General features: G+C 38.6%; 1 protein-coding gene across 1 annotated transcript in view; it reads right to left on the minus strand.

The window, feature by feature from the left end:
* Positions 1 to 18,734, minus strand: part of GRID2 (glutamate receptor, ionotropic, delta 2) — a 749,749-nt gene that overhangs the window by 129,705 nt on the left and 601,310 nt on the right. Inside the window, 2 exon segments of the mRNA XM_009329760.1 lie at positions 5,848 to 6,160; positions 13,146 to 13,343. Coding sequence (XP_009328035.1) covers positions 5,848 to 6,160; positions 13,146 to 13,343 — 511 coding nt within the window.

Here is an 18,734-nt window from a genome sequence, read left to right on the forward strand (position 1 = left end):
ATTTATTAAGCAACAGCACGCTCCAGGCAGTGCATTTCAGGAGGATTATATCACGCCTTGGGTGGTAATACAAGGAACAAGACTGAGAAGTCTGAGCAGCTTTAACCATCCGAGAAGTATTATAATGACTTAGAAGTGCCAAGGCTTGGAGTCTGTTTTATTGCTCTTATGAAATGTAATTTAAATAAGGCAAACAGTAATATTTGCTCATTTACTGGGCATTATGAACATAATTGGCCATTACTGACACCACTGATAACCAATCAACACCTCCAGTTGTGACCAGCATTTTAAACTAACTAAAACATAAGGGGATAAAAAAATGGCCTACCAGTGATGCTTTCACATCATTCATTTCATAACTTTGCTAGGTTAAGCAAGAGTATTAAGATCTCTGAAGAAAATAATACTTTTGCAGGTAATACTTTAAGCACCTGTTATCCTATGGTCAAACCCTATTTATAAAACCATAATGAATGTTTGTTTTGTTGCAATCACTGAGAAGTGATTAAATCTTGAATGTTTCAGCCATTTTAAAGATATTTCCTGTTATAGCAAAAAAAAAAAAAATCATCTGCCTGGTTCTCTTTCTTACAGACATTTCCAAGTGAAACAGAGCTTTGCATCTTCACCTGCATAATCTAAAATTCTGCCAGCCCAGTTCAGAAATACCTCCTCTTACAGAAAAATTCAAAGAAAAATGAAAAGTGTAAGAGAGACAAAGTCTTTCTATTGTGTCTTTTATATTAAACACAAAACATTGTCATTTTCTATATAATTTCATTATTTTGTCTACACTCAGTTCAATTCTATCAAACTGAGTAAACTTATCACTGTATTCTGAAGCAAAATTTGAGAGGCTGCTCTCAAAATAAAATCCTCTAGAACATTCCTCTGCAAGTTCTTGGTAAAAATTATGCAGCATTTCACCTGTCTCAAAAAACGATCTATTATACAAAAAGGGTTGGGAATAACTCTAAATCCTGAACTTCTGTTTCTTAAATCATTGGGTTTCTCCAGTAATGGTGAAAGCAGAGTGCTCTCTAGAGTATTTCATAACAAGAGCCCATAAAGTAGTGGGAAGCTAATAGAAAACCTTCAGGAGATTAAACTAAGTTCTCAGCAAGTATAAATAGACATTATGCCATTGCAGTGAGTTGATTCACTTAATCTCGATGAAGTTTTTAGTAAAGTTTTTAGTAAACCCAATATCCTCTCTGAGACAGTTCTTTGGTCCCTGTTCATATGGCAGATTTTCAACACTGGCATGTTCTAATGAGGGCAAAATTTGAGGGAATAGCAACAATACCAGGGCTGAAGAGAAAGAAAAATGTGGTTGTACAGAATAGCACAAAAGTTGAGCAAAGACTGGCCTCCAAGCAGGGCCACCTAAAGCCAGTTGCCTAGGACCATGTCCAGATGACTTTTGAATATCTCCAAGGATAGAGACTCCACAACCTCCCCGGGCAACCTGTGCCAGTGCTCAGTCAGCTGGGTGACCCCCAGAATGCACTGGTGCATGGGGTTGTTCCTCCCCAGGGGTAGGACTTTGAACTTCTCTCTGTTGAGCTTTGTTGAATATATAATAGAGGCCTGGGGAAGAGCCAAGTCAATGGGGAAGAGCAGGAGCAGCAGGACCAGTGGGGTCATGAGTGATCCCCAAGAAGAAAGCTACAGCAATGGTGACCACCAGCTGCAGTGTAAGGTAGGCAGAGAGCAAAACCTGCGAGGAGTGGATTGAGAAGCCAAGGGGAAATATGGAGGGAGGGAGAGAGGAAACTCCACTGAAAAGGAAATCTTAACAGCATTTTCTGTCCAACTGGCAAAAGCTAATTTTGAAAAGAAGCAAAATACAGAGCTTTTGCCACTTAGTTTTCTAAGATGAGCAAGTGGAAAAGAACAAATTCAGAAGCCAAGACGCTAAATTTCAGCATAACTGAAATCCTCCACAGACTGAATGTACGAATTTGCTTCATCTTTAGATGTAAACAAACAGCTCAGACATAACAGATGTGCGTTACAGAATCTCATGCCTGGATGAGTAGTTCAGAGTCAGAAGCATTTGTTTTTAATATAACCCACAGCACTTCATGGCCAAGATCACCAAAAAGTCTCTGCCTTCTTAGTGGTCACAGTATATTGCAGATTCAGTGGGTATATCGGGTAGTAAGACAAAGCATTTTGATGCACTGGCCATCATTTTTTGTTTAAATGAAGGGCTTGAGTACAGAATAAAAAAACCCACTTTGCAGTTTATACACTTTTATATTAATTGAGCCCCCCCAGTTACATTGCAGCTCTATCCTCAGAATTGTCTCTTCTAATCAAAAATCGCATGTATCTTAAAATTACAAAAATAACATATATAAATACATACACACTGATCTCTGTAATGAATGAACATAAAATTAAAAGGGCAACTAAGAGAAAATATACTTCTATATTATGAGAGTCTCAAAATGGTACCTAGACTGGTCACTCCAACATGGGGAAAAAAGAAATTGAAAGCCAAGTTCAAGACCTAAGTTTAAATGATATAAGAAACAGTGACACTAAGTTTCAGTCTATTTTTAAGGAAACAATTAAAAATACTTAAATTTTGCTAGTGAGTATGACAGTAATCATAGACCTGCCTTAAAAACTATTGGAATGGTCTGTGCTGACTCTAGTCTACAGACAATGACACAGTATTTTTCTCTGATGTTTCAAAAATTGCAAAAGGTTAAAACTTGTTAATAGAATTTGGTCAGAACATCAGAGTCAAGGCTGAAAGAAAATATGAAGTGACACAGTGGACTGAAGCTACTTGCTAAAATCTGCAAAGTTTTTAACTATTTCTGAAGAAACAAGCAAAACAAGTCCTTTCTGTTTCAATCAAAATAGGTTATGAGTTTCCTTGAAGAGTGGCTCGTATTTTTGCACCAAAGGCCTCTTTGTCTTCAGAGCCGTGACAGGTCTGGAGCCAGCCTGTGTGCTTGCAAATCTTTCCTCTAGCTAGAGGAAAGAAAGAGAAGACGACACCAGAATGCGCTCGCTAGCCCCAAACAAAGAATCCAGCACTATCAAAGCACCAACAATCCCTGGTTCATGCTGCTTTGTTTCTCTCAGTGCAGGATATAAAAGCATCTTTGGCTGTATGTTTTGATAACAGAAATGAGTATCTTGTCATGTTTTAAATCAGCAGCTGAAAGACTTCTTAAGTGAACGTGACAGTATTTGAAATGTTCCATGCTACCACACTTAAGACACACCAATCACAATTAATAGCAACAGATTTGCTATTCCAAAACAAATAAAACCTGCAGAGTTTTTCTGCTGAATGAAGAGCTGATGAGTGAAAACAGAAGCAAAATTACCACAATAGCCAGTTAGCCTGTCAATGGAAATTACTTTCCTTTGTCTGATTTCACAAGGGTTAGTAAACAATAACGCTTCAGCTAATATAGTTTTTGTTATATTCAAATTGAATGTGAAATACAGGCTGACATTATAAATGGATCTCTTACTCTTTTGTGCTGGATTTCTGAGGTCTTCCGAGTCTTTATGTTTAAATTGGTCTGTAAGTTTCATATATTTTGGTATCAACCCTATTAAATTTGTGTCATTTTTCCTTCTAGCAAATTAAGGACTGTCCTCTTGTTGTTTGAAGGAGAGATGTATCTATAGCTTCCTCTCACTCAGTAGGAACCAAGTGAACATTTTATATTATTCTAGTGGATAGAGTGTGCTGAAAATCCACTTGGTAGGGTGGCAAGATCTCTCTCCCTGCAAATAAATGCCTCTCACTTTCCAAATTCTGTGAACTTCTTTTTCTGAAATCCCACAACAGTTTTGGTGCTCCCAGCTGCCGTGTCCCACCAGCAGGTTTTACTAATATTGAGTTGCACCTTATGACCCTCTTACCATGGGGAGTGGATGCAGATCTCCTTGAGCAAATTCCTTTTCTTTGCTTTTTCCAGTAAATTCTGCTTTTTTGTCATCTGGTCCCACTTCTTTTAATCTAATTTCTTTCTCATCTTCATGCTTAATTCAAGGCTTCCCTCTAAGCCCTCCTCAAGCACTCATTTTTACTGACTGGTCAGAAAAACCTTTTCTTTCTAAGCTAACTGAGAATGTATTGAAGAGCTCCCTTGCAGGCTACTACTCTGGACCTATGACTTAGGAAACTTCGGGACACTGGGCAACACAGGCTTACTTGGACAGACATAAGGCAAACAATTCAGATAATAATTCATGAGACTGAAGTGTGTGATTAAACTAGCTTTGCCTCCTTTAAACCTTTGCTGGGCAGTCTCCTATAAAGCTTTTCGGGACTAATGATGCTGGGAGTACAGCAGGGATGCTAAGGCTAATACCAAGCAATAAACCTATGTAAAATTACTCGCATTCATGCAGTAAGGAAACTAATTCACTGGTTTTAACCTAACAGGCAGACAGATGTAATGAGTCTAGTTCTGTAACGGACCAACTGCTCTCTCACAGTTGGATTCCCTGAACAGTTACACTCGGAATATTTTGGACAGAAAGAAAACTTTATAAACCTACCCACATACATTCAAAAAACTTTTGCAGCTCTCAGCTGGCTCTGAAGTCTTTGGTTTTCTTTAAAAAAAAATCCACAACAAACATGAAACAGTATCTTCAGCTTTCCTCAGCTGGCCATCACTGCTCAATGCAAACGATAATTTTAAAAATAAAGTCTCTAGGTCAATGTGTTTAAAATCATACCTCTTGTGGAAATTGTCAAATTCAGCTTTTCTTCTTTTTTGGATGGTGGTGTTAATTTAGCTTTTTTCCCTTCTAGGAGTTTCATGCTTGATTTTCATGCATACCTTTAGCTTTTATGGATGTAATCTGATTGTTTCTAACAGGGAATAATGTAATTTCCAAATTACATGTTGCCAGTGTTACATAATGATGATGCTTTTACCTACAGCGTTCCATCCAAATTCATGGTTAAAATCCAAAAAACTATCTGGGAGTTTTGAGGCTGCAGTGGCCGTGGCTCTTTGTAGAGCAGATGCTCTGTGCAATTACAAATAGGTGTACCTGCAGTGCCAGTAGTTACTGACGAACAATTACATGGATATGCCAGAAGGTATTCCTTCTGTTTTGCTGTCAACTGTTATTATCGAAATCTTTGTTCTCATATGAAGCTGTATTTTCTGATTCCACTTTGCATTACAACCCTAATTTGTAGACCAGAATCTTAAGTAGTATATACCAAGCCAAGATCTGTAGTCCCTGATGCCTTTAGGATGCATGGTTAAAGCTCTGCCAGAAGAGGGAGATTGTGAAGGACTTGGGAATATAAACAGAACTGGGGAATGGGCTGGGCTACACCAGATGCTAGAAGGGGTTGAGAGCATCCAGGAAGGCCAGAGAAGGTTGAGTCTAAACATTATATAGGAAAATTGAGATAAATCAGAAGAGGGAGGAAAGAATATCAGACACAATAAGACCATTTAGCACTGGCGGCTAATCTAAACTTAGTTCAAAAGCTAAATCCCAACATTTTCTGTCTGACTGCATAAGAACACAGCACTCACATTAACGATGAATAATTCTCCAGCAGATGATGAGAAATACTTTTTTTTCCCCCGAGAAAAATTATCTTTCTCTAATTAGACAACTACAAATCAAAACAAGCTAGCATGTAGTGCTCTGAACTTCTCACGGTTCCCACACTGGGCAGCCAAATGTCTTAGAAACCTTAGAGCACAAGGCTTTCCAGTGCTTCCAGTCCCTTGTGGGCTGTGGGAGGGATGCAGGGAAGAGGAAGGTCTCTATAGCAACGGGGAGGACATACAGGTTTTCTCTCGGAGGCAGTCTCCCTCTGTCTCTTACCTTGTTGCACAAAGGACCCATACACAAACCACATGGAGTTGTAGAGGGTTGTGGAGGTCATGGATCCCATCTGAAGGCGCGGGGGGTTGAGCCAGTTCAAAAGGTAGACCAGTAGCCCTACTAACAGCACAGTGCCAGCTATGCATGCCCACAGGGAGAGGTCAAATGGCGCCAAGCAGGCAAACATGTCCACTGTCTTCTCTGCCTTTCGAAGCAGCACGCCCACTGAGTAGTCCATGTAACGCGTTGTGAAGTCCACCACATTTTCCCTGTCGGGGGTGATGGTTAGGGCAGAGATGCCTATATCAGCTCTCTGAGGAAAGAGGGAGAGAGAACAACATGCATAAGTAGGAGCTACAGAAAAGATCTTTGTTCCTCTGTGATTTATAGCAGCTAAACTTATGGAGAAGCAGATGCCAAGGCCAATGTCTTAAGCATCGTACATGTAAACACAGAAATGTGACTAAGGCTTGAACAGAATAGCTGTACCACGTGTCTTAGTTTCTGCAAGCAAACCTCACTTTGTGGACTTGAGCACATTAGCTCTCCACATTGTTTTTTTCCAAGGAATCAAAATACTTCAAATACAGATAACAGCTGGAATAAATCTCCTTCTGGTCATTTTTATCGGCCTGGCTTACTGAAGCCACCATTGTCATTGTGGCAAAAGGCAGACCTTGTGTATAGCATTTCCAATCAGAGGAAATTAGCTGCCTGACAGAGCCACATGATATCCAACACTTTGATGACATGATGATCATGACAAAGGGCTACCGCACGATAAAGGGCATCTCATATATCCTGGGATTTTGGGGCACTTGGAATTCTGGAAAACATCAATTTCGGCTGCAGAGTCTGAAGTGCAGAAAAGCAGATATTCCACACAGTTCCTTTACTATTTATTCCTCTATATCCTCCTGCTAAGCAATTCCTCTCTATGCCAATCTGTCCTGCAGCTACCTTGGACTTCCTTTGTGCCATTTACATTTTTTGTAATTTAAAGAACCCATTTCAGATGAGAAGAGGATGAATAACTTTCCTTGCTCTCATCATTGTATTTCGCAGCATGTCTGGGTATTAGGTCTCCAGAGACACCAGGCACAACTACAGCAGGTGCTATTTTACTTTTCACAAGTACAATTAGAACTGCAGTGAAAACAAGAAAGGGTATTTAAAGCAGACACGGTAACACCATTTAAAAAAGCCCAAATACTGAAAAAAAGACTATAAATTCTAGATATTTTAATATGAAAAAGAGTACTTAAAACACTTTAAGCTGCTACTAGTTTGATTTAATCCATTTCTGTTCTGCCCAAAGCAGTGTGTGATCCTTTGGAAGAGGATGAGGAGAGCACAAAGGCTTGAAAGTCTCAGTACTATGTCAAATTTTATTAACTCTCTTGAATTTCTTTCTTCTTGCCCGAAGAAAGCAGAGATTACTAGCTCCTTAGAAATGTGATGTGAAATATTAACTGGGAAGGTGTGGCAGCTGAAATTGATTAGAATCAAATTTGCAAATCATCTCTTTTAATACTATGTTCAAAACACTCTGCAGCCCATGGTACAAACATACTTTTAATCACAGTGCACTGAAGACTTCGGTTTAAATGGTGTTACTTTAACTTTATATTAACCGTTCACTGGCTTGAGAAAGTGGCAGAAGATAGCTGGAGGCTGATGATTTGGGCAAAAAAAGTGTTTGAAAATATTGATTTGCTTAAAAGCCATGAATTAGAGCTTCAGCTTTAATTTGTGGTTTAGATTCTCTAGCGCCTTAAGTGAAGCTGTGTTGATGTGCATAGCTGAAAGCATGGCTTCATGAATTCACTTCATGTCCCTTCCTAACAATTTTTTGTGAGTGATGATTAACTGCCCTTTGCCCATGGGCAGCAGCAAACTCAGTCAGTAATCCAAGTAAAAATTTCATCAGAATTGTCCATGGAAACATTCAGATCATCTGAGTCTCTATCCTCTGATTATCAAACTTCTGGTCAACAAGTGACTCGAATGATTCAAAGTATCTGCTAATGGTTAAGTCCTAACTCCAGTGAGCAAGCTGCAAAGCAGTCATCATTTGAACTGTTTCCTACAACTGTGAATATAAATGTATTTTTAAAATAATTTACAAATATGAAGTCCAATGCTCTATACCAATAGTTGTCAAACAGGAAAATATGGTTATATTTAATGAATAAGGGTTGTTTTGGGTTTTTTTCCTGAACATATATCAGAAAGTGAAATAGGAATTCAGCGTTAAAGGAGGACACATAGAAACAAAAAGTCCTAGACCTAGCCCCTGCTGTTTAACTTTAGCTGTATTATTAATTATCAGCGTGTTACTAAAATACTTCCCTACCACACTAGATTATTGTGAGGTGCTAATTCAAGTTGTATTTGTAAGATGTTTAAAGATTCTCCATTGAAAAGCAATATAAATAAGTAAAGATACTTCTACCAAATAATAGATTACTGTACGACTGAATGACTAATAGAATTTTTTGTGTTTTTTTCCCCTTTTTCAAAAGAGAAACACATTTCTCCATGAAATACATTGAAGGGCATTGCATGAAAAAGCGTAGTCTGTGGTATTTGTGGAAATACTGCTTCTATTTTACATCTCTGGGGAGTAGTCTCTCCAAATGCCCCAGCATTATGGTTCCACTCTGGTTATCAGTCAGCTATGACAGAGGAACAATGTTGTTCTAGTGGAAATGTTGCATTTCTTTTGTCATACTGCAGCAGCAATTGTGATACAATTATGTCTTGTGATTAAATAGTGGTAGTAAAGTGAAAAATAGAAAGGAGAGCGATAAGTCCTGACCTCTCAGTACTCCTGTGTTTAGCTGTTTAAAAAAAAAAAAAAAGGTTACACTGAAATATGACAACTCATATTCTTAACTTACTAAATTGAATCATAAACGCCAATTTACTGGAAAACTACCTGTTTAGCACAAAACCAAGCTTAGGCTTAACTTAAAAGTTGATCTACTGATGGCGGGCATTCTTAATTACATATAAATTCGGCCAACTTGTATCAAAATTGGAAGATGAAAAAAATTAAATGCTTGTCATTAACATGTCAGATTGGATCAGAGAAGACATCAGTTTGAAGTCAAGGTTCACTTAGTGCTTCTAGATAGAAAGGCAAATGCATGCAATTATGTCAATATTTAGATGTAAAGCTGCCAATCTGAATTATAAACATGTAAAACTCTCCACTCACAAAGTTTTCGCAGTGCCAAAATCAACCAACTATCAGCATCTTACATGTCTGTTTAACACATTTCTGATGAATGAAACTATCACTCCTGAAACTAACTAACTGGAAAAAACAGCAGAGGGCATTATTTTTCTTTACGTGACCTGCTTAGGACTTTATATTCATTAACAGCAGTTCTCCTGATGTCATTGTAGAGCAACATTACCAGAATCAGAAAATCCAAAATAAATGACCAAGTGGGTCTGATAGCATTGTTACTGGTGTCACAGAACCAGCTCGCTCATCAGCAAAGCCTAGGAATCCCTGAAATGCCCCTATGCTATTGCTTAAGCAAGCACATCTCATACACATAGAAAGCAATCTTATGATGATTCCTGAGGTTCATGATCAAGAACAGGAAAAATAAATGAATCTACTTTAAATTGCTCCTGTGAGGCCTTTCATTTTATCCATTTTCAATGTTAAATCAAGTTTCAACAAATGCTGGAAGCAATAAACCACAGTCCCACGTGTTACGCAGTTGTTAATATGGACATGCAAAAATTAATCACAGAGACATTTTTGCTCAAGTTAAACACACATACATCCAAATAATTCTCCTTTTACTCAGCTATTATTTTTTCTTCTCAATTTGTCCTCCCAGTATGCTTTCTTCCTTCCTATGCTACTCCCCTTAGGAAGATGCATTAAAAAAAGAGCCTTATAAGAGGCTTTTACTTGGCTTGCATTTTCTCTTAGAAATGTTTAGGCATGTATTTAGTTTTCCTTTTCTGATGGACCTAAGTGGAATCAGACAGTTTTCCCTATTCTATTTGCTTCCTGATGGCTCCTCATTGGAAAAAAATCCTAGCAATCAAGGTAGCATGGTGAAATGTGGGAAATAATGGTTGATGGATGTGAATATCACCGGGAAGTCCAGAGCCATGCTGGTAAGCCTACTGTCCTCTCCGAGAAGTGGCATGAGCCACTTTCTCTTGCCTGTCACACAGGCTCATCCCTCTGGTAATGTGGACTTGAGGACAACTAAAGGAAGCACTGTGAAAAGACACAGATAACTAACAGCACGAGAAAGATTTGCAGTAAAGCGCTGCTCCCCTGAGGTGGTTTTAGCCTCTCCACAGAAAGCTGCTGCTCTCTGAACTAATCATGTTTGTGAGCTGAAGCTCTGCAGGATGCACTGAAAGCTCCGGTCATTTGACAGGAGAGGGGCAAGAGCACCACGTGCCTCTCTCAAAGAGCATTTATCCTCTGTAGACGTTCTGGTTCAGGTGCTCAGCAAACAAAGCTTTCCATAGCATGGTTACATTCAGTTTATTTTGGCAGGAGAAGGTGTATGGAGCAAGGGTGTACCTAGGTCTTGACAACTGAAGAAGGGGAGGCTTGAATCAGTTTCCAAATTCAAACTGAAGACCAGTTGCTTTGACCTTCTGATTCCAGCTCCTATTTTAGCAGCCAACAGGGACCTTGTCTTCAAAGCTGGAACAGGGTGAACTTGGCATAATCTCACGTCTGCGAGGCCAGCTGTGGACGTAGGGCATGTACTTGGCACTGCAGGGCTTCTGCCCTGAACTGCAGTCCAAGCAGAGCTGCTGCAAACGGGAGCAGCCCGAGGCTGCCTCACTGATACCAGGACCTGCATCAGAGCCTGCGGCACACTGAATCAGGTTAATGCAAACAGCATATGTTGATCTTGAACACAGAAATTATGTGCTTGCTACAGCAACTGCCATTTCATATGGCACATCATCTGTAGCGGCCACAGGCATCCTTCTCAATGAGATGCACTTAAAAAGAGAAGGCAGCTATTTTCCATTACCCTTGAGTGGGACTTGTCTTTTGCAGGAATACATTGTTCCCCACTCATTTCTGGCTCATGCACCAACAGGCAAAGAGCACTCCCTGTTTCAGGATTTCCTCCATATGTTGGCCAGACTATCACGTAAGACTTGCTTGGGAAAACAAGGAAACACTCTGTTTGAAACAGGTTAGACCTTTAATTTAAAACTATTCTGTACTCCTTTGCTTCCCCTTACAAAGTTGCCAAGCAGATAGATATTTGAGTTCTGGGAGCAGAACTCAGTTCACCGTAAAAAAGAAAGCAGCCTTTCAAGAACAGCTTGCACTTGGTAAGGGGTAGATACACACTGGCTGCTTGCCCAGAGGTTCTCTTTTGCCTTAAGAGGGACAGAGAATGGGAGAGAGGGACACAGTGAAACTTCACTGTCAATTATATAAGGGGTAAGGAAGATAAAAAATTATACACTGCCATAGTATTTGGAAAACACGTTTTTTGAATTCTGAATGCAGTTCCATTAACTCTTCATACTTTCTAACTGTACAGAAAGATTTCATACCCATTAAGACTCATCTACAGCAAAATTGTAACAGACTGGTAAACCTGTTCCACTCATGATATCTATTTACAGATCTAGGCGGTTACTACCTTAAGGGTGTTATTAGGAGTTACATGAGTCCCTGCCTACTAAGGGGACAAGTATGCTACACATATTTTTCAGTGGACCATTTGATTTCAGCTGTTATGAGTTCTGCCTTACGAATCAGTCATTTTAAACAAGTAAAAAATGTTCCAGGCCCAGTTCCATCTCCAGAGCCATCTAGGACTAAGGCCCCTCCAGCCTGTGGCATGCAGTGGCCTGCCGAGTCCTTTGCTGAGTACTGTAGAGAGTAGGGTACAGTATAACATCAGATTTAAGGAGCCGAAAAAATGATAAAAATAAATCAATAGGCCATTGCGGTGTTACATCTCATAATTAGACGAGGGATTTTTAGTTGTCAAAGTTTAGAAGATGGAGGAAAATATACCTTTTTAAGTGGCTCCAGCTTACCATCTATGATCACAGCATTCCGTCTTCCAGCTTCGTAAGATAGGCATAGGGAGATGGCAAAGGAAGTTTATTACTAATTACTATTACCCATGCCATGGGTACGGCATGTGTGGCTGTTTTCCATTCCAACAGGCTTCCTACTGCTCAGGAAAGCAGAATAGGTTAAACCTATCACTAGGGTTTTTTTTCCCATGGGGATCGTTTTTCCATTTTGGTTTTTTTTTTCCTTTTTTTCCTTTACTGCAAGACTTATTTTCCAGCATTTTGCTAACTTTTAGCTGAAGTATTTAATGATTAGGTTCTATATCTAACTGCATTGCTCCTTATTCTTTGCTGTGATTATCAATTAAATTCCACCTGCAGATTTGGAAAAGTACTTCCATAAACAACCAGTAAGTTATTTACATGAATATCTACTGCAGTTATTTAAGGAAAACCAGCAAATGTAGGTCTCTATAGCTGTAAAAGCTGCCTCTACAGGTTAACTAAGAGCAAATAAAATATATACGTTCACAGCACAAATGAGACATCAACAGAATAGAGTCTGCATAGCCTTGTCTTTCTCAGTGGGAGAAACTGCAAACAGACAAGATGTAAATAGTGGGGGGAAAAAAGAAAAATATGGCACATTTATTTGGTTTAATTTATTTATGATACAATATTGAACATTTAATGTAAAATTAAGCAGACTAAATGGTTTATTAATTACAGATTAGAGAATATACTACTCTTGATTCATACATCTACATAATGTAAGTGTTATTATATATCAATAAAACATTTTCTGTTGATTATATACTTCATGTATTCATCACACCAACATTTTTCTAAGTGCTATACATTATTTATGTAATGTATCACTTAATTACTGCAACACCAGTTTTTCCTCTTTTGAACAGCCTCTTCAATTCATTTGTGTCAGGTCTTGCCAAATTAATTAGGATGCTATGCATCCCATTATTTGACTGTATTCAGATTTCATACTGCTGTACTTTGGTTGGAAAAAAGAGATTGCCCTGCTTCTTAAACAGTTACCAGCAAGCACTATTTCTAGCTTTTTCTTTACCACCCAATGCAACCGGGCATACTATCAAATGCTGGCGACACAGGCAACGAACAAAGTGCTATCACTGACGCATTAAAAAAGGTTACCGGCTGATGCAAACATAAGATACCATGTATTATTTAGCTTTATCACATGATCTTGTTTAGTAAGTTATTAATAACCTTACCTTAAATACCAGTTCTCCTATCAGTCCGTTCCATGACCCATCATCCTGAGGACTCCCATATTTGTGATCTGGTGCAACATAAATTTCATATTTAAAGCCGAGGTAAGTGGCCAAGGCTTCCAACACATCTATTGAGAAGCCCTGATACTTCTTCGGTTTTCCCAGAACATTTTCAGACACCATGACAAAGGGCTCTTCCTAATAGAAAACAAAGGAGGCAACTGTTAGTAAAGCAATTACATGCCACATTTGGGGGCTGGTTTTTTTAAAAGTAAAGGAGGTACTATTTAAATACTGTTTATACAAAACTTTCTTACAACATATTGTTAGTGGTGCCTCTTGCATTCTGCGAAATGCTATTTTGTTATGTATTTACTTCAACAGAGAAATTTTCTTCTCTACCATGTATTTCAGAAGTAAATCTTCTGTTTTAACGTTACAACTGAAATGCTTTTCAGCAGTGCCTTCTGTCCGCACTTATGCTCGGCAGGGCAGACACGCACTCGTGTGTCTGTCCATAAACACAGAGGATTCTACAGCGCTGCCAGTTTCCACTGGCTGGGCAAACACTGTATCTGACAAACGCAACTACTAATTCATGCTATAAGGAACGAAAAACATGGCAAAGTAGGTCGTACTGCAGAAACATGCATTTCTCTTGTCCTTCTACAGTAATCTGAATCTGAATATAAGCTGGTTGACTTTAAATAGTTCTATCCAAAGAGCATCCATTTGATTAGGTCGGGGAGAATCAATTAGGGGACTTAAGTTTGTCTATAAGAATGATTGGTGAATATTCATCAAAAAGTTGACCATAATAAAGGATGCAAATAGATACTGAAAGTTGGAATTGGTTGGTAAGATTTCCAAACGATATGCTTTTCTTTTCCTTTTCTCCAAGATCTGTAATTGTTTTCTCCATTTTTTTATTAATATTTCTAATAATATTCTCAGAAAGAGATGATTTTTTGGCTAACTTTAATTTCTTTTTTCACCTCTCTATTATTCTTCCTGTTGAGTATTTAATTTCTAGACATTCTCCTTCACAGCTTTTTTAAAATGAAACACAAAAGGAGATCGTATTTCTGAGCACAAAAAATACATTTGCCATAGACGGATCTCACTTATACTTGTTCGTTATTTTCTCTGAGAACATCTGTCTGATCTACCCAAGTGGAGCAAAAAAGCATGAAGGCACTGTAACCCTTGGGTACTTTTTTGGAAACATGCTACATTTCTTCCTTTTAATTTCTTACATCGTGCTGTAATTTAGTATGAGTTTATCAGAAACATCTATTCTGAGGTGCAGAAAGTTAGTTCTGGCTTATCATGGCTTGGCCATGACAAGCACATGAAACCACTTTCTGACCACTTCCTCCTAGTCTGCATCACTCACAACCATACAGAACAAAACAGAATTGATTTTCCTCAATATTTGCGGCCCAAACTTTAATTGTATCTCCAGAGGCATTTTTGTTGGTGTGTAAATGATTTTTTGGGGGTTTAAAACGATTTTTTCTTTATTATTCTACTACTCATCTCTGTCAATGACTTTGAAGCCAAGGCGCTTTTCACAAAATTTTCACTAATACTTCACTAAATATTTTTAGTTTGTCACTCTATATGAACAGGTATCACTGAATCGCAGGCAGGATGTTCTCAGAATAAGAAAGCGTAATTGGTAAATGCTTGAGTCAACATTCATGAGGCTAGTCACATGCTGAGGATGCCACCAAAGAAGCAAGGATGCAACCAGACTGCACTGTCATGATGTTCTTTTCTGACTGCAGGAAATCCAGAAGAAAAACCCAAACCCCCAAAAAACAAAACAAAACCCAAAACCAACCAAATGAAAAACCACGAGGAAAAAAAAAGCAGAAGGGTTGACTGTCTCAAGTTATTATTTCCCAACTGTCAGATAGAATTTCTTTCTTCCAAATTTTCCAAGATCAGCCAAATGGAATAAAAATGGAGGACAGCAAGTGCAAGTGAATTTTTAAAGTAGTTCTCCAGCACCTGGGTTCCAAGAACATTGAAGGAATTGAGACTAAGTTGATGAAAGCCTCTCCTAAATGAAAACACAGAGTGAATTCAGCTTTGCTGATCACTTGGATGAGAGATTCCCTACATATAGACTCAAAACTGCTGGAAAAAAATGTTTCCACAAAAAAAAAAAAAAGTAATTTATCAATCTAAGCACATTATGCACAAAATTCTAAAGATTTGTATGTACAAAGGGTGTTTTAGGAGTTGATAATTTTCATATGAGAAAGGATTTATTTTTATCACTTCTAAGTTACTAGAAAATAGTTCCTCATAAACTGAATTTTTATTCAGTTAGTTAAAAAGCAATTGCTAATTGTACCGATTTAAAACACTGTTTAAAATGCAGTTTGTGATGACTAATTTCAGTCTTTTGTTAAGCTATGTAATATTGTTGAGAGATTTACAAAAAACCCCTATGTCCAGTATGCTATACATTTAATGAAACATAAATAATCAAATAGCTTTATGCAAAGCAACTAACACTTCCCAATTTCTATTGAAGCCTGGAGCAGCAAAATATTTAATCATATTCTAAACAAAACAAAACAAATCTATTGCTATGTTTTTTTGTAATTTTTTACATTTCTCAGACGGCATTGAAAGAGGACAAAACTTTTTTCCCCCTATAAATGCTGCAAGCTGAAACTATGCCAGTTGTTTTTTTGTACACTGGGAGGGTGTTATGGGAGCTCCTATGGAAAGAGAAATACATCCCTACAATATTGACATTAAAATGATTGTCAACATCCTTGAGAAAGCAGATCTTGTAGAAAGAAAATACACAAAACCAAAACAGCCAATACATTTGTCTATGTTCTACTGAACAGAAAAATGAGAACAAAAAATAAGCTTGTAGAAAGTAGGTGTCAAAAACTCACAAGCTAACTAATGAGTTTGGAGGTGGCAAAATTAACCTTCCATTGGATGATGAACCTTCCATTCGACCCCAATAAATTCAAGAAAATCCTGATACACTTTCTCTCCAAAGCAAGTGGTAATTCAGACTATATAAGCAGGTCTTTCTCAGAGAAGACGTACAATCGCCATCCTTGGAGATACTCAAAACTCACATGGACACAGTTCTCAACAACCTGCTCTAACATTAGCCCTGCTTCACACAGATGCCATCCAAGGGTCCCTTCAAACCTAAATTGTTCCAGGATGCAGTGAAGTGATCAAAGGAAGGCCACTGTTCCTGCTTCTTTTCTTCCACTTTTGGAGACACCTCTCTAGGGGACTGACGAGCCTCTGTGGGGCAAGAGCAGACTTCACAGCCTGTAAAGTCAGGGAAGTCTGGAAAAGCAAAGAAGTCACAACATGCATGATTGAGGAGGAAAAGTAAAGGAAATTAATGGATTGCTCCCTCCTAACTTCTTGGTTTTGCAAGATGGATGATCTGCCTCACTGTGCCCATAGCCATCAGATATATTTAGGGGATGGCTTTGCATCCAACCTTTATGGAGATCCTTTAAGAGAGGAGCTACTTTCCTTCTACTTTACTCCCAATGTGCCTCCTTGCCAACTGAATGCAGCATTACTAAGCCTGTGATAAGGGCTCCTTCTCAAAATAGCTCCACGGTTATCACTGTCTGGTTTCTTCTTGGGATCTAAGCTGTGCTGCCCTGATTCAGAGGAGGATGTGTTTAAGACTCAATGTGGATCAAAGGATTTTACACAGTCTTGTGGGTTAACCCTGGTAGACAGCTAAGCACCAAACAGCCAATACTACCTGCAGCAAAATGAAAGTCAGCAGCAAACAGGTAAAGTTTATATTGGGTGAAGCTGTGCATATTGCTTTTTACAGCTGTAAGAAGGCACAGGTTCCGTAGATGATTACCCCCTGAGCAAGAGAAGCTGCAAAATGCTAGCAGACTAGCACATCTTAGGAAGGCTAAAGGCAGACCCAAGATCAAGGCAACATGGCATAAAAAAGGAAAGTGTTGGGAAAGATGACGTGATAGTATAAATACATTGGAGAAGCAGCTCACAAAAACACTTGTCTCCATTCATTTACCTATTATCACTAGGTTTATAAAACTTTTTAAGGAAGAAGCTACACAGTAAGACTGACATAGGTGAACAACACGCTACATATTAAGACTGATATAATTTAACATCCTCCTCCCACGAGAGCAACTAGGTACCTTCTCATGCAATAGCTCTGGTGATGCTTGGTTCCTTTATTAAAGTAATTCTACTACTCAACCAACACAAATCTACTCAATTTTTGTTAGGTGAGTTCATATGATTGTCAGGGGTCCAGACAAATGCCAGAGCCAGGACAAGCGATGGAGTAAGACTGCACAAGCAGAAGTGAGGAAGTACCAAGAATGTGCTCTTTTTGGTATCAGGGGATGGTTAAGCAGCTCAGACATCTTACCCAAACCTATCTTCAGATATGCAACACAATATAATTTGAGCACATTTCACAAATTAGGGTTCATCACTGAAATAGTTGGTTGAGTAAGAAGAGTTATCACTACCATTTTCCACATGCAGAACTGAAATGCACAGATTTCAAGACTTGTACAGCTGAGAAGTAAATCCAAGTGTGCTGGGTCAGGGACAAATGCCTTAACCATAGACTGTTTTCCCTCTATCTTATTTTAACGCTTTAAAACATTTTTACTTACATATGTATCTGTGTTCTGGTGAACTGTGAGTGTAAGAGCGGGAAAACCAATAGAGGAAAGCAAGCATTAGATGAGAACAAAGGAAGGTGGGATCCAAAAATGAGATGTCTAGACTCAGGGAGAGAAAAGTCTTACTCTTGAAAGGACTGCTTGCCAGGGTAAAACTGCGAGTGGACAACAGAGATTGTAACGTGCCCTAGTCCAGGGAGAACTGACAGCAGGGCAATACAGGCACAAAAAGGAATGTCACACATCCAAAACCTAGCCCTCAACCCCTGCCCCAAATTTTACACAGTGGGAAGTAGGGGATAGAGAATTTATTTTGTTTTAAACGTATCAGTGGAAATCAGAGGTTGATAGTATAGAGCTTGGAGCAGTCTAGATTCAAGATCAGGAGAAAAAAATGCTGCACTTCATTGCTTTTTTCAACAAGATAAAGGGCTAACAGTTTTGCCTCTCCAGGACTTAGGTTCTGGTGCACATGAAAATGAAGTAACACAAGGTTTTGTAAGTGCTTCAAGAGTCTAAGATTAAAAGCACAAAATATTTACTCTGATGAAATTCTCAGACATATGTCAACAATTTGGATGTAACAGTTGGTCTGAAGCAATCTTTTTACATCCTATACTAGACCACCTAATAAAGTTAAAAATAAGAAAGAAGAGACAAGCTTTTGGGCACAAAAGACCTTCATTTTGAAAACGAAAGGAGCAATACTGAAGCTAAATGGTAGAAAAGAACAATTACTCTGTGTTTAACTTGGTTATGTTAATTAATTAGACAATCAAAGAGAAACACTGGTTTGTAACTGTGCTACAGAGGTGGGTGATAAAGTCAAGCAATACATTCAGGCCTTAGAGGAAGCAGGGAGGGAGAGCAAGAGAATGATTTCTTGTGAAGCGTTCAGGGA

Source organism: Pygoscelis adeliae, unplaced genomic scaffold (genome assembly GCF_000699105.1).
Source record: "Pygoscelis adeliae isolate BGI_AS28 unplaced genomic scaffold, ASM69910v1 Scaffold67, whole genome shotgun sequence".
NCBI classification, from domain to species: domain Eukaryota; kingdom Metazoa; phylum Chordata; class Aves; order Sphenisciformes; family Spheniscidae; genus Pygoscelis; species Pygoscelis adeliae.